General features: G+C 46.8%; 2 protein-coding genes across 2 annotated transcripts; both read right to left on the bottom strand.

The window, feature by feature from the left end:
* Positions 1–2,687: 2,687 nt before the first annotated feature.
* Positions 2,688–6,472, bottom strand: LOC137915233 (PILR alpha-associated neural protein-like). Its single transcript, XM_068758677.1, has 4 exons — positions 6,462–6,472; positions 5,916–6,334; positions 5,480–5,558; positions 2,688–2,838 (listed from the first exon to the last, which is right to left on the bottom strand). Exons 1-4 carry the CDS (start codon positions 6,470–6,472, stop codon positions 2,688–2,690), a joined length of 660 nt encoding a protein of 219 aa, XP_068614778.1.
* Positions 6,473–7,580: 1,108 nt separating this feature from the next.
* LOC137915245 (F-box/WD repeat-containing protein 7-like) lies at positions 7,581–12,371 on the bottom strand. Its single transcript, XM_068758691.1, has 11 exons — positions 12,239–12,371; positions 11,859–11,982; positions 11,493–11,614; positions 10,955–11,041; positions 10,622–10,711; positions 10,145–10,233; positions 9,276–9,498; positions 9,048–9,170; positions 8,745–8,910; positions 8,041–8,129; positions 7,581–7,900 (listed from the first exon to the last, which is right to left on the bottom strand). Exons 1-11 carry the CDS (start codon positions 12,357–12,359, stop codon positions 7,803–7,805), a joined length of 1,332 nt encoding a protein of 443 aa, XP_068614792.1. The 5' UTR covers positions 12,360–12,371; the 3' UTR covers positions 7,581–7,802.
* Between the last annotated feature and the right edge of the window lie 1,740 nt (positions 12,372–14,111).

Genomic DNA, 14,111 nt, shown 5'->3' with positions numbered 1-14,111 from the left:
ATATGAATATGACAGTTGTCGGGCATTTTCATGATAGGTGTGACTTCGAGCATTCAAACCCAACTTCTGCTTTGCTGTTTGTCATTTGTCCACCATTGTTCCAGATTGCTGCAGCATCTGCTGGTCGTTGCTTCATAACTAGATGGTCATTAAAACTCCCAAGTGGAACAAAGCCAATCAATGACTCTGATCAGTGAAACGCCCAGAGGAGCTGGCATTTCTCCACTTGCGCCCCGCCTTTGATTTCTATTGACATTTGTTTGAAAAACTGCGCACAGAGGACTTAACGCTCGTGCTTAACATCCTGCTAATCTCTCTGAAGGGAGCGGAATCCATATGAGGTGAGGAGATAAGGAAAAGCTTCACACGCTGGCTTATTCTTCCTTTTCAGCTGCTCCTCATTGGTAAAAAAAAAAAAAACATGATTGGCACATGCTGATCATTTTAATGCCAAGCCCGTGGTTCAAAATCAATGCAAGGCGGCGGACTAAACTGCACGGTAGAAGCTTTGTCGTTCCCATAATAAAGCGTTGGAGATCGCACAGCTCCCGGGGGAATCCGTCCAACGTGCTCAGAAATAAACAAGACGTGGAGCTGCCAGTTTTGAGGCTTTATTTAACTGCTGTGGTACAGAAAGACCAACATTCTACAGGAATGCGACTAAACCTCACAAGACTGGGTATCTGGAGAATTCCGAGGAGTCACGCGTGCCCAGCAGCACGACGTCTAAAGTGGGGGGGAACGCGTGCGAGTCGAGGGTTCACGTCTTCAAAGACACTTAGAAAAGTTGCCAAACACAAACTGACATTTGGCTTTAAAAGGTTTCTGTAAGATATCACCCACTGATAGATAAAATAGACATTTATAAATCAAAGATTCGAAGCTACTCCCTCAGGTTTTTGTCACCGTACACATGCAGGCTCTCTGGAGACAGAAGTGATGCTCATTGATGTGCTGCTTTCCTTTGGCGGCTGATTGCAGCGGCTTCAGGATGACAAGGGGCTTTTATTTCTCTGGATTGAGATCCTTGGCTTGCCAGGTGGAGAGGAATTTCTCTTGATAACGCAAGTCCTTTGATCAGGTGTACAGTTCACAGATGCTCGTTTACATGACGACACAAATCGATCTCTGTTGCAAGTGGTCCCAAACCTTTGGGAATCATTGATTTTCCTGCAGGAACGGCTACGCTCATCCACCTTTCTACATATATCTCCATCGCTGTAAGGCCTCTAATCCTAACACGCCTCTGCACACAGTCCGGCAGGAGGAGAGGGCTCACGATGGATTGACAAAGAGGTGAACGTAAGCCAGATCATTAAGAGAACAAATCAATGAGGAACAACAACCAGTCCTCTACACGCAGCAGAGAAAATAAAAAAAACTCCACGCTATTTGCATTTCAGGTTCCCAAAGCGGGGAATAAACGGCGGTCTTTGGAGCGTGACATGTTAAACACATTGCCTGTTGGATACAGACGTGCCAAACGGCTCTGAATATCCCGGTTGGTGATGGAGAACCATTTTTTAACCATTTACAAACCAGATCGTCTTCTAAACTGAATGGAAATCGAGCGAGAACAGTCTGCTTGATTAGAATTAACACAGACGAGCCCAACATGTGCGGCTGAATCTCTGGAAACAGCCACGGAAGCACAGGTAGGACATTTCAGAGGTAATGGGACGTTGCACGGCTGTTAAGCTGCTTGTTTTAGAATTAGTCATGGCGGGTCGAAGCACAGAGTGACTGTGGTGGCTCGGCAGAGCTCGGGGGCCATACAGGGAATGGCAAACAGGGGAGAAGGTTCCAGGGAAGCCGAGACGCATAAAAGAAAACAGGAAAACAGAAGGATGGAGAGGGCAGCGGGGAGATGAGATTGGGAGTTTCAGACCTCAGAGGAGCCGGGGTGTTTTCGCGATGGCTGGATACCTGGGATGCCTGAATTAATTTCACAGTTTCAGAGAAAATAAAACGGCGCTGCGGGCACACCCTCTGGTCATGTTGATGTTCCTCCTCAGGCCCCGAAGAAATGTTTAGCATATGGAAAAACAGTCACCTCAGAGGTTCACAACTGGGATCCTGACACAGCAAGAGACACAGAGAAGAGTGACACAGAATAAAAGAGTGGAAAAAAGAGTGATGGGGGGGGGGTTGGGAGTCCTGATGAGGAAAGGCAGGGAAAGAGAGAAGTGGAGCTGAGATGCCTGAAGCTGGAGAAGTACATGCAAATGGTAAGATGCATCACAGGGGACCGAGAGGGGCGACCGGGGGAAGAGGAAGAAGAGGAGGAAGGTGGAGGAAAAGCTGAAGGGGGGGGGGGGGCACTGGAGAACAGCTCTATAATTATCCTGATTGAGATTAACTTTAAACACCCTCAGATAAAAGCATCATTTCATGAAGGCCGCCTTTTTACAGGCCCGCGATGACTCATCTGGAGAGGGCGTTTAAAACACTGAACCGTCTTACAGCAGCAGCAGCCCTCCGAGCACCCCCCGGAGAAGAGCACCACAGTCCAATTACACTGTGTACATCCTCACAATACACACAAACAGGTAATGTGGCTGCTCGACACACAAAGAAGCATGCTGGAATCCAGAGGTGCACACACACACACACACACACACACACACATCAGACCCATAGACTTAGACACACACACTCAGACTGTGTAGAGCTGGCGAGGCGACTCATTACCTCTCCCTGTCGGTGAAGGAGGAGGAGGTGCTGTGCAACGTCTGCCGGCTGTCCTCCGAAGCAAGGGAGCGAGGGAGGGCGAGGGAGAGTGGGGGAGCCACGCCACGGGAAAGCGGGGGCGGATGCTGGGAACAGCTGCGATCGTAACTGGAGGAAGATAGTAGCAGAGATGGATAGAAGGGGGGGGGGGGGAGTGGAAGAAAGGAATGGACAGGGAGTGAAAAGGGGTCATTGGGAAGGAAGGAAAACGATGAGACAAGGAAGAGAGATGAGAATAAAGGGCAAAGAAAGTTGGAATAAAAGTAGGTGAAGATAGGTGGGGCAGAGAGGAGGAGAGAGAGGGAAGGGATGAAATGAAGGGAGACAGACAGAGAGTTGAATAAAGAGACAGAAGTCTCAAATAGTGTAGACATTTAGAACCAACGAAGCGTTACTGTGAGAGAATTAGTGCACTGATCTGACTCATTAAAACGCCGAGAGAGGAGAGGGAAGCAGAGCGAGACGTGGGGAAGGAGGCAGGCATCGTGGGATGACCGGGGAGTCTGAAGGGAATGAGGTGGGAAGTCAAAAGAAATGGACGGAAGGGTGACGCCAGTATTTCAGTAAAGAAAGGGCGCTAAGGTGAAGACACGGCCGGGAGTCACCGCCCCCCCCCCCCCCCCCCGGCTGCTGAGAATACAACAAAGCTCTTCTCTCAGCTGTAAAAACCATCGTGCACCCTCAAGAATCCCCGTCTTCTTCTGGCAAACTGCTATCTCCATGTGCACACACACACACACACACACACACACACACACACACACACACACGGTCACACTTGACAACATTAGCCACACTGACGATTTCAGGGCTCGGAAAATCACTGAGCACATATGCTGTTCTTCTATAATCATCATGAACTGGGCTCTGGCCAATTTCCACTATAGGCTATCATTTCAGTCCATCTGTAGCAGCCTCCCGTTCTGTCTGCGGCCCGTTCTCCATCTAACACGTGCCGTTATTTACACATTTATGACACTGATACGTCAGTCTATACTAGGGAGGGGGGGGGGGGGGGTGCAGCCGCGTCTCCAGGAGGGACCCTGCAAAGATCACGTTTGTGTGGCCACTCTGGATCCGGCAGCAGCGTGGGTTTTCCTCCCCTGGCAGGAGCGAGTGGAGTAAGTTATCCAAACAAGAGTGAAGGCCAGTCTCAGGAACAGAGAGAAATGAGGTTTATCATGTATCAGCTCACAGCAAGCAGGATTATCTGTGGATCTGCAGCCAGACTAGCAGTGCTGGGAGAGATAGGAGACTGGGGAGGGAGATAAGGGGAGTACCGGCTGCACAAAAACACCAGCCGGGCAGCGCCAGAGCAAGGGAACGGGTATGACTGGAAAGAAAAGGCTGGAGCGCAGATATTCAGAGAAAGAAAGGGAGGCAGGAGGCACAATAGGGGGGAGGGAGGGAGGAAGGGTAGCAAGAGAGAGAGAGAGGAAAGAAATGACGTAGGAGTGTGGGAGCAAAATTGAGATTAAGAGAGGTTGTGAAGGAATTATACAGATTTGGGTGATGAAATGAAAAAACTATGATATAAAAGGAACGTGGGAAAGATGAATAGATAAGAGAATTACAGTCCAAGTACAAATGGTGGTGGGGGGGGGGGGGGGGGGAGAGAATTGATTTTAGAAAAAAAGAAGGAGAAAAAACAGATTTTGGCGTGCGGGAGGAAAAGGAAGAGACGTCCGTCCCAGTGGTCAAATAAACTGGGTGTTATTGGTTTGATCAGCTCCACTGCATCACGCCGATGGCTCGCCATCTCCAGCTAACGGCCATGCATGCAGCTTCCTAGGGGGCCTGAAACATAGCAGGCACCGCACAGAGCCCCCCCCCCCCCCCCCCACTTTGTGCTCACGTGCTCTGAGACGTCTAATGTCCTGTGGGCTGTTAAAGCAGCTTAACGCCACTGAAGCCACATTAGTGCTGAAACCCGGGAGGCACCGGATCCCGTCCTGTTGGTTATGAGAGGACGGTTGAACGTTCGTCCGTACCACCTGTGATTCCCAGGAACACAAGTGTTGTTAACGGCCTTTAGGGAGCAATTAGTCAGCTCTCATCCTGATACGCAGACAAGTTGAGTAATAATGGAAGATGGGGCAGGCGGGCGAAACATGCATGCATCTTCGTCCTCACTAAAATCCAACACATCAGGTCAGGCGATGGAAAGGAGAAACATCCTTCCAGCTTCATGTTTTTAATGCCAGGATGCATTAAACAGGTTCCTATATTTCACCACTGAAACTTGGGATGTGATTGGATGGGTCTGCTGAAATTGATTAGTTCCATTTTACATTAAAGACATCCAGTATTCTCGTAGTTAGCAGGATATAAAGATAATCCTCAAATCTGTCATGTGGGCGCTTCTAGGAATCAGGACGTCCCCCCCCCAGGATAGAAAAGAATGTTGTTCTAATTATATCTACAAATGAGCTAAACACATGCCAATTTAACTGAGGGACATCTTATTATATAATCTATACATTTTAAATCTAGTTTTATAACTAGAAGAAACAGGAATATATACAGCTCGACAATAAAATACTCCAGTTTAGAAATTCAAAATGACGTCTCATCGAGACATTTTACTGTAATAACAATCGTCCTTGTTCTGGAGAACCTGCAGCAGCCTTTTGTTAGATGGGAGTTTAACTCAAACGTGATTCACTGATCATTCACTCGGGGCTCGGTTTTTACGTGACTCTAGAAACCCCCAACGAGACATTTATGAGGACAGACTTCAGGTTCCTACCAGAGTTTGGCTGCAATAACAACGGCCGTCAGGATGAGTAGGGAGGAGATGGTCACGGTGACGTAGAACTGAGGGTCCACTGTAACACACACACACGCACAGTTACTTATTTCCATGTTCATAATACCCATAAATAAAGAACATATTGACAAAGCTGAAAAATGAGGTCAGTTTGCACAGGATACCGCCTCAAACTGTTACAATCCAATGAAATCTCACGATTTGGCAGGGTCCAGTTCCTGCCTGTGAGCGATGAGGACTTTATTAGGCATTAGCCGCCACACATCCAGCCAGCTGCACAGCGGTGACAGCCTTCACCCTGCTGACAGCCAATCCCCTGGAGGACTAGTGGCATGTGCGTGTGTTCATAAAAGCTGTGTCTCGGGGGGGCCACCTTCATTTTAGAAATCCTTCATGTGCATCGTTTGATGCCCACCTTCGTCAGGCTCTTTCTCCTCTGCCGCCGTCCCTCCGTCTTCCACTCCCTCCCGGTCTCTTGACTCCAGCAGCACCTCCTCTCTGGGCTGGACACTCGTGTCAGAATAAGGCCAGTCCTTGGAGGTGATGGTGCTGGCCTCCTGCTGGCTCCCATGCTGGTGCAGGGGGTCTGTGTCCTGGCTGGGGAGGAGGTGGTAAGTCTCATCCTCCAGAGGCTGAGTGGGACCCCAAACCACGGCCCACAGTGGGGTGGGTGTGACCTGGGCCGTGACAGACAGCTGGACGGACAGGGTGTCCACCTGTCCCTCGCTCTCGCTGTTATCACGGTTGCAGGAGGAGGGCTGTGTCGCCAAAGAAAGGAGGAGGAGAGAAAGGAGGCGGCAGGGGGTGGTCAGTCGTGCAACAGGAGAGATGGAGCTGGTGGAGAAGTGGAGGAGAGAGACGTTCGACGTTGATTCCCACACCAGCCATCACTCACAATGACATTTTACACATCTGCCCCCACTACATCCCTCCTTCACCCCCCCGATGCTATCCATCTTACCATCTCTCCATCGCTTCGGTCTGTTCACTGAGACTCCGCTACTTCGATCATCTCGCTCTAAGGCAGGACAGAGGGGCAAGAGAAAGATGGAGAGGTAGAAAAGGGGGAGGGTCCAGCTTTCATTCATTTACAAATAAATGAGATATAAAAAAAAAAAGCAACCATTGCAAACACATGCATGAGCATGAGTAGTTGTAGAGGAAACTGTCACTTCTTTAGTAAAAAAAAAAAAAAAAAAAAAGTCTCTGTGGACTTTTAAATTTAGCAGAAAATCTATGCCACAAGCCGCCAGACTCCACGTCTGCTTCAAAAGCAGCGGGGACGCACTCAGTGCCCGTCTCTCACACACACGCACTGTACAGCACACCTGAGAAAGGCAGATTAATCACCATAAGAGGCGTCGTGCATGGACCCACCACTATAATCCACTTTGGTAACTTCCCATCAAAAGCTACGCCCCTCAATGCCACAGAAATGCCACTTAAAGACACAAAGAGGACACCGGGAACGGACGGGGACGCACACGCACGCCGACACATATCAGTTATCATACCTACCTCTGCTAGTGGAGAGAGGGAATGAGAGAGGGAGACAGAGAGAAAGGGGTAGATACAGAGAGCAAGTCAGGAGGAAAAAAAAGCATCCGTTGCCGTAGCGACTGGGTTTGCAAGACTAGGAGAGGGGAGAGAGAGAAAACGCTGGTGTTGGTGGTGCTGGTAATGGTGGTGGTGGTCGGGGGGGGGGGGGTTAGAGAGTGTGGGAAGAGATTTAAATGCTAATTATGTTTTTTGAAAAGGGGTTCAATTAAATGGATGCAGAGGAACCGAAATGAATTTGATGAAGCAAACAGACGTGATACTGAGGGTCGACATTCAAGTCATCATTTAAAAAGAAACTCCTCAATTATGTTTACAAAGAGCAAAAGACACCCCGGAGACAAACTAACATGTAATGCAGACAACAAGAAGGACGGGATGAGTGGAATAAAGATTTAATAACATTGTATTTGTATCTATGTTTCCACAGGCTGCACCAGCTGAGCAGCAACGAACCAGCGTTTGAAGAGTCAGGGTCACATCGGAATAAAAAAAAAAGACGAAATGCAAATATGGAGGTGAGAGTCAGTGTCACACTTTATTGGCTGTGAAAACAATATTTACATAAAAAATCATGTCTACCACTCACACACGCATTAACTTTCTCAATCCATATGCTCCCCTTCTGATACAGACGCTCAGGTCTGTCACACTCCGCCCCCTTATACTCTCACTGCACTCCCTCCTTCTCATCTCTTCTTCGTGGCTCCAGGCCTTGGCGTCCTCGGCGTGAGAAAACCAGCACTCACTGGAGAACGCAGCGCAACCATGAGGCGGCCGTTCCGTCCCCTGCACCGTCACCTTGGCGGTCTCTTCCCTCGCCGCTGTCGTCGTCCACACAATCTAAATTTACCAAGGAGGTGATAAAGAGTCATCAAGACACGCAACGTGTAAAATCCTGCTGACAGTGGTTACTCATTCAGCATCTGCGTCAGAGAATAAGACGTGGAGAGGTGTAACATCGCAGAGTGTGTTTCGTATACCATCAGAGTCCTCTTCATCATCTGAGTCCCCCTCGGACTCCAATAAGCAGGACTCCAATCGACTGTCTCTCTTCACTGTGACATCGCCTCTGTAACATTTATAGCGGAAATCCATTAACAAGGGTCATCTGGACATTTCCTAAAAAAAAAAACACACACACAAAAAACAAAAAGGTACGACAAATGCGTCGGTGTATGAAATTATTATATTAAGGATTGCAATCTGCTCTGCAGGGCTGGAGAATATAATGTATGAACCACATAACAGACGGGAGCGTTCTTAAGATGAGAGTGACTGAAAAATCCAGTTCCTGCTTCATGAAATAATAACTATTATTTTAGAGGAAAATGAAAAACCAATAAATAAGATATAGCTCCACTCACTTTTTAACAATGAGTGTGTGTGTGTCTTTTGATAATCTAAATATCAAAAGACACACAGCTATTCATCATGGTTAAAATATTAGTAAGGTCTGGTGAAGCTATAGTTAAAAAGAGATGCTCCAGATACTGTCTGCCCATCACACCACGGCCAAGAGGATAAAAATCATTTAAATATAATTTAAATACACGAGAACATTGTAAATCCCAGTATAGCTTTAGAATTAGCAATGCGCTGCCCTTAGAAGAATTATGGAAATATAATTGTGCTGTTTCAACTGAAATCTTCCTAGCTGGGCTGTGTTGATAAGTATTACGCCCACCTCTGCTTCCTGGAACCCGGGAGCTGCTCCCACACGATCAGGTTGCGACCTCCGGTGACCCACCGGTGATCTCCGCTCCCTGTGGTCCATGAAGCAAGGCAGAGGATTCTGGGAGCATCAGGCCAGGTCAGAGAGACCAGGTACTGACACTGAGGCAGAGAGAATACTAGAGGAGGAGGAAGACAGAGGGGGACAGAGGGACACAAAGTGTTTTGATTTTTGCATTAAGTCCTGATGATGCTTTCGATCACTCAGAGAGGAGGAGGTGCATTTTTGTTTCACACGGGTTACAATGACACTCACAATTTAACGAGCTCTCTCCATTTAGCAGATCATAGCAGGAGCCAATTAGGAGGCCTCCTGTCTGGTGAGCACAATCTGTTACCCCGGTGACACTGCTGTGATTGGTCAATCTGGACATCGTTCCTGTGATAATTGGACAGATGTTTGTTGGAAGGATTATGCAAATGCTCCAAAAATCTACCTTCTGTCTGACACACGTAACTCCACTCATCTCATTCCAGAGCTCACCAGTCCTCCAGTTCAGAATCTTGATCCAGGCTTGACCATGAGCCAGAAAAACTCTGTCCCCCCGTGGGCTGAGTATCAGACGCCCACCCAGCCCCCCTCCGCTGCCTGCCACCCGGCCACTCCAATGGTGCAGCAGCCTCAGAGGGTCTCGATCTGAACACCGGTTCTCCCACACAGAAACTCCTCCCTCAGCCGAGCCACTGAACACCAGTGGACCTTGAGACTACAGAGAGCACAGGAGACACGGTTGTCATGGTGATCTGAGTCTTAATCCACTATCTGTGCACGGAATGTGCTTGCATGTGAGAGGTTTCGATATGTAAATGTCTTTGCCGCCATTGGTTCTAAATAAATTATGTGCTTTTTGCACGACAAAAAACAAAGAGGGCCACAATGATGCGCTATGCTTCACCGCTTTGGGCATATTGTGATGATTGCATTTTGAATTATTATTATTATTTTTTTGCAGCGGTGGATTGAAATACCAAATATAAAAAGCCTTTTTGCTCAAAATACATACAGTATTCGCTCTAAAATTGGCCAAGCTCCACAGCTTACATCTCAAAAAACATCTTTGATTTTCATTTGAAAGCACTAACCAGAGAGAGCGAGTGTGGGAATAAAAGTGCATAAATATGTTTGATGTTGATGCCATTTGATTTCCTCAGGAGAGGCCTTTTCACAAATTAATAAAAAAAAATAAAAAAAAATCTAAAATTACTTTTGACAGCTTTTACAGCGAGAGAGAGAAGCACTGCTGGAATTTTCTCTTTGCCACCAATATCACAATAATAGGCCGACCAATGAAATAGCAGCTTGAGCGTCCTCGCCGTGGACAGCGTTCCCACGCCAAGAAGTGTCTGACCCACCTGGACAGAGGAAACGGCTTCCTGGTGAGCGTTGACCGACTGGCAGTTTTCAAAAGTGTACCAGCTCCAGACTTGAACTTTCCCCCCATCTGAAGGGGGGGGGGGGGGGGGGACAACAGTCTGAGGTTAGCGTGTGCTCACAGGCATCTGGAAGTCATTACCGCTGGTCACGGTCAACCCTCTTGAGACCGACTGTCTAAACTGTTGAGCCTGCGTCTCTCTGATTTGCCCCGATAACTCTCGGCTACACTCTCTAACTCGCTGGCAGACTAATGTCGCCGCCACACGAGCCTCTGCCTTTAAATCAGAGACGACACGTACACTCACCTACACTCCAATTAGGACAAATACACATACAAATACGACGTGATATGACAACATCCGACTCCAATTATACTGTTCACTGTGACACAAACTGCCCCCCCCCCCCCCCACACACACACATACGCCTGCTTTCTACACAAAAAAAGCCCTCACCTGATCCAGTGATGATGCACCCATCCTCCTCTGGGACAAAGCAGAGTGCAGTCACAGCATTGAACGTGTAGATAGACTTAACACACTGCCCTGAAGGTAACAGGGACATTCTCATTTAATTGACAGGGCACAGAAACCACTGATTACAATGCACACACACACACACACACACACACACACACACACACACACACACACACACACACACACACACACACACACACACACACACACACACACACACCAGTTGCCCAGACAGGACCCTGAAGCGCTGTGTATCTTAATAATAATAATAATATATATATGTGTGTGTGCCTGTGTAGTTATGCATACCAATGCTCAGGGCCCAGATCTTCACAGAGCAGTCTGAGGAGCCGCTTAAAATAAACCTCTCTTTGTTGGACAGAGACAGGGACGAGGCTAGGGAGAGGGCAAACGCACACAGACGAGTGGGGGGGGGAAGGAACAAGGGTCAGAGAAGGAAAGAGCGAAGAGGACAAAAACTCAAATCAAATCAAAAGACAGCGAGAAAGAGATAAAAAGCAGCTAGAAATACATAAAATAAATTGGTGAATGAGCACCGTGTGGCTTCAGTTCGCCGAGTTGCATCGTTCATGTGCTGCGCTACTTCACTTGAAACCTGAAGTTGGGGAAGCAGGTGGGGAGGGAGTACAGGTGGAGCCACTGGAGTTCAACTGATGGAAGGCAGCCAGTTTCAGACCGACAGGGAATTGTCTAAAGTGTCTACTGAGATTATCTCTAACTGGAGCTGATCTGATGAACGGCTCCTATAATTACTAGACCGTAGGACACAGCCATTACGCAGCTGTAGTCAACCCACGTGTGTGTGTGTGTGTGTGTGTGTCCTCACACAGCCTTTTGCAGTACTCTGGAGGAGGAGCAGACAGACAGGTGACCCCACCAGTATGACCCCCCAGGTTCTTGTGCTCCGTCGCCGTGGGAACGTGCCATACCTTCACTGTCGTATCTCGGCTGGGAGGAGAAACACGGGCAGTGGCAGAGAGGGAGCAGGTAGGAGGAGAAAGTGTGATTGAGATGAGGCACGCAAACACCAGCAATGTTAAAAGGCTTCTCCATTAATCATGAAAGACTTTTGCCGAGAGAAGGTGGAAAAACAAATACCCGTCAGACAGCAAGGGAATATTAAGTGATAAATTAGGTGAACTGTTCAATTTGCACCTCCATTATGTAAATCAGGGCTTCTTTTCTGCGTTACCTTCCAGAAACCACCAGGTTGTCAACGGCAGCCACACAGGTGACGATGTCATTGTGACCTTCCAACAGCCTCAAGCGAAACTTTGCCTTCTCCCAAGATGATCTGAGGGATGTAAATTCAGCATCTGTGAAGGAATTTATTTGTGCAATTAGCAATGTTGCCTCATCACTACCCCGTATGCTAATCCACACAGCAGCTTCAGCATGGATCGGGCTGCCGAGCGTGGAGGGAATTTTGCAAATGCTGCCTATTGATTTTAACACTGACACCTGACACCCATACTCCTATGGGTGTACCTGTACAACCGGATTTTATATCATAAAATAAGGAACTGCAGTCTACGTTAAGTTCATTAAAGCCACTCTTCTTAACTCCCCCACCTTCTTCTTGAAGTCGTTGATCGGACACGCTGGCCGACGCCGTCCTTTCCCACCGTATGCTTATGTCTGCTCCCCCTCCTCGTCCTCCTCCTCCTCCCCGTCTGGCAGCCGCCTCTGGCATCGCTTCAGCACTGGACACCTCTTCTCCCTTACGGACCTTAGAGGCTGGAGGCGCTTGTGATGGAGGAGCCTCAGAGGCATCTTCCCTGTGCCAGTGCAGAGAGCAAAAGCTGAATGAATAATCAAAATGCAAATGACACGCAACATTTGGACAGAGAACGTACCTGTAAAGTCACACTGAAAACAATTCCTTCTTGATATTGACCTACGAGTCTGTGTACATTATTGGGTGATGTTAATACCCCTGTGTGATTTTACTGATGTGCACAGAGCCCTGAGGGCCTTTGATACGGAGTATGACATCCCTGAGCGACGCTTGCATTGATACAATGTGAGCGGTAAAAAGTTCACATTTTCTTCAAACGCGACAGCATTTCACCTCCAGTGTGTTTGTTGGACAGACACACAAAAAAGATCAAACGCTTCAAAGTGAATGTTGTCGCTTTTGAAGAATTACACTTCTCTCAATCTGCCCCCACCCCCACCGCAAGTGCTTTTCCCTCACTTCCTTACACTTGTCTTTTCATCTTCTCCTCTTTTGCGTCTCCCACAATCCCTGGAGTTTGCTGCGGGCCAGAAAGCTGCAGCCGAAGCTCAGCCAATCTAGAACGCAGCTCCGCCTTGCTGGAGATCTGACAGACACACGAGATTGGTCGTAAACCAAGATGCTAAATACACAACTTGTTTATATGCACGACCAACGTAATCAGCCTGTCATCATTTATTACAGCACAACTGGCAACATTAGTTGTATATCTCATCTTCCTAGTGGGTGGAGAGCACCCCACCGGAATTACAAATTAAAGGTGGACTAATTTAGAAGCACAAGTATGTGTGATGTTTGGTGAAGCAAAATTATGTTTAAATATATATATATATATATCACAATGATCTCATCTGGATTATCTTGGCTCAGGTCTGGGAAGATTTAGGACATGAGTTTGAAAATACTGCATAACCTTTAGGCAGGAAGCTCTAATAAAGACAGAGGGGAGCGTATGATCATTGCATGATTCTTTCTGCAGACGTCCAAATATCTCTTATTGAGATTTTGTTATTGCGAAATGGACATTAAATATAGAAGTATTGTATTGAAGTTAGAAGTATCAATACATTACATTATATATATATATAAGATATATTTTCTCTGTCAAAAACAAATCAGAAAAGTAACCATACATTCTAGATTAAAAAAATTAAAAGGAATGAACAGCAAAATGTGTCAAAATATACAGGTACAAACATACAAGACTAGAAATACACAATAAATAAATACTGCACAGTAACAGCCTAGGACAGTAGTTTTACACATTAAAAGTTGTACATCTCTGAACTTTTCCCACATTTTAATGACTCTCTTACTTTAACGATGAGATAATTAATCTTATGAAATGTAGAATTACACACATTTTGTGTAACACACTATTTGATCAAACAAGTTCACACAAAGGAAATGAAGAAGTCTCATAAATAAATAATGAGTAACCTTCATCCTCTTGACTAAATGATCTTATAATACTGACGCGCCACAAATTAGGTAACATCAGATCAGCAGAAAATGAAACGTGGCACTTTCGTCATCTCGACAATCTGCCCTTTTACTCACTGACTCTCTTCTTGATCATTATTTGCTCTGCTAAAACTCCTTAAGGAAATATCTTCCGTATGACTCATTATTATTACTAAGTCAGATGTATCACATATTTCTCTTTTTTATTATATAAACATTGTCATGCCTAGTTTACGAAACACT

Source organism: Brachionichthys hirsutus, unplaced genomic scaffold, assembly GCF_040956055.1.
Source record: "Brachionichthys hirsutus isolate HB-005 unplaced genomic scaffold, CSIRO-AGI_Bhir_v1 contig_1058, whole genome shotgun sequence".
Lineage (NCBI taxonomy): Eukaryota > Metazoa > Chordata > Actinopteri > Lophiiformes > Brachionichthyidae > Brachionichthys > Brachionichthys hirsutus.
The sequence above is the reverse complement of the archived record's forward strand: the minus strand, read 5'-3'. Positions and strand labels throughout refer to the sequence as shown.

Excerpts from the sequence above, each read along its gene's own strand:
- LOC137915233 (XM_068758677.1), bottom strand. Across the intron at positions 5,559-5,915 it reads GGAGAAAGAGCCTGACGAAG|TGGACCCTCAGTTCTACGTC; the intron begins GTGGGCATCAAA and ends TGTGTGTTACAG. Across the intron at positions 2,839-5,479 it reads GTTATTGCAGCCAAACTCTG|TTACGATCGCAGCTGTTCCC; the intron begins GTAGGAACCTGA and ends ATCTTCCTCCAG.
- LOC137915245 (XM_068758691.1), bottom strand. The coding sequence starts at position 12,359 with ATGCCAGAGGCGGCTGCCAGACGGGGAGGAGGAGGAGGACGAGGAGGG. Across the intron at positions 10,712-10,954 it reads GATCTGGGCCCTGAGCATTG|GGCAGTGTGTTAAGTCTATC; the intron begins GTATGCATAACT and ends TGTTACCTTCAG. Across the intron at positions 9,499-10,144 it reads AAGCCGTTTCCTCTGTCCAG|TCTCAAGGTCCACTGGTGTT; the intron begins GTGGGTCAGACA and ends TGCTCTCTGTAG.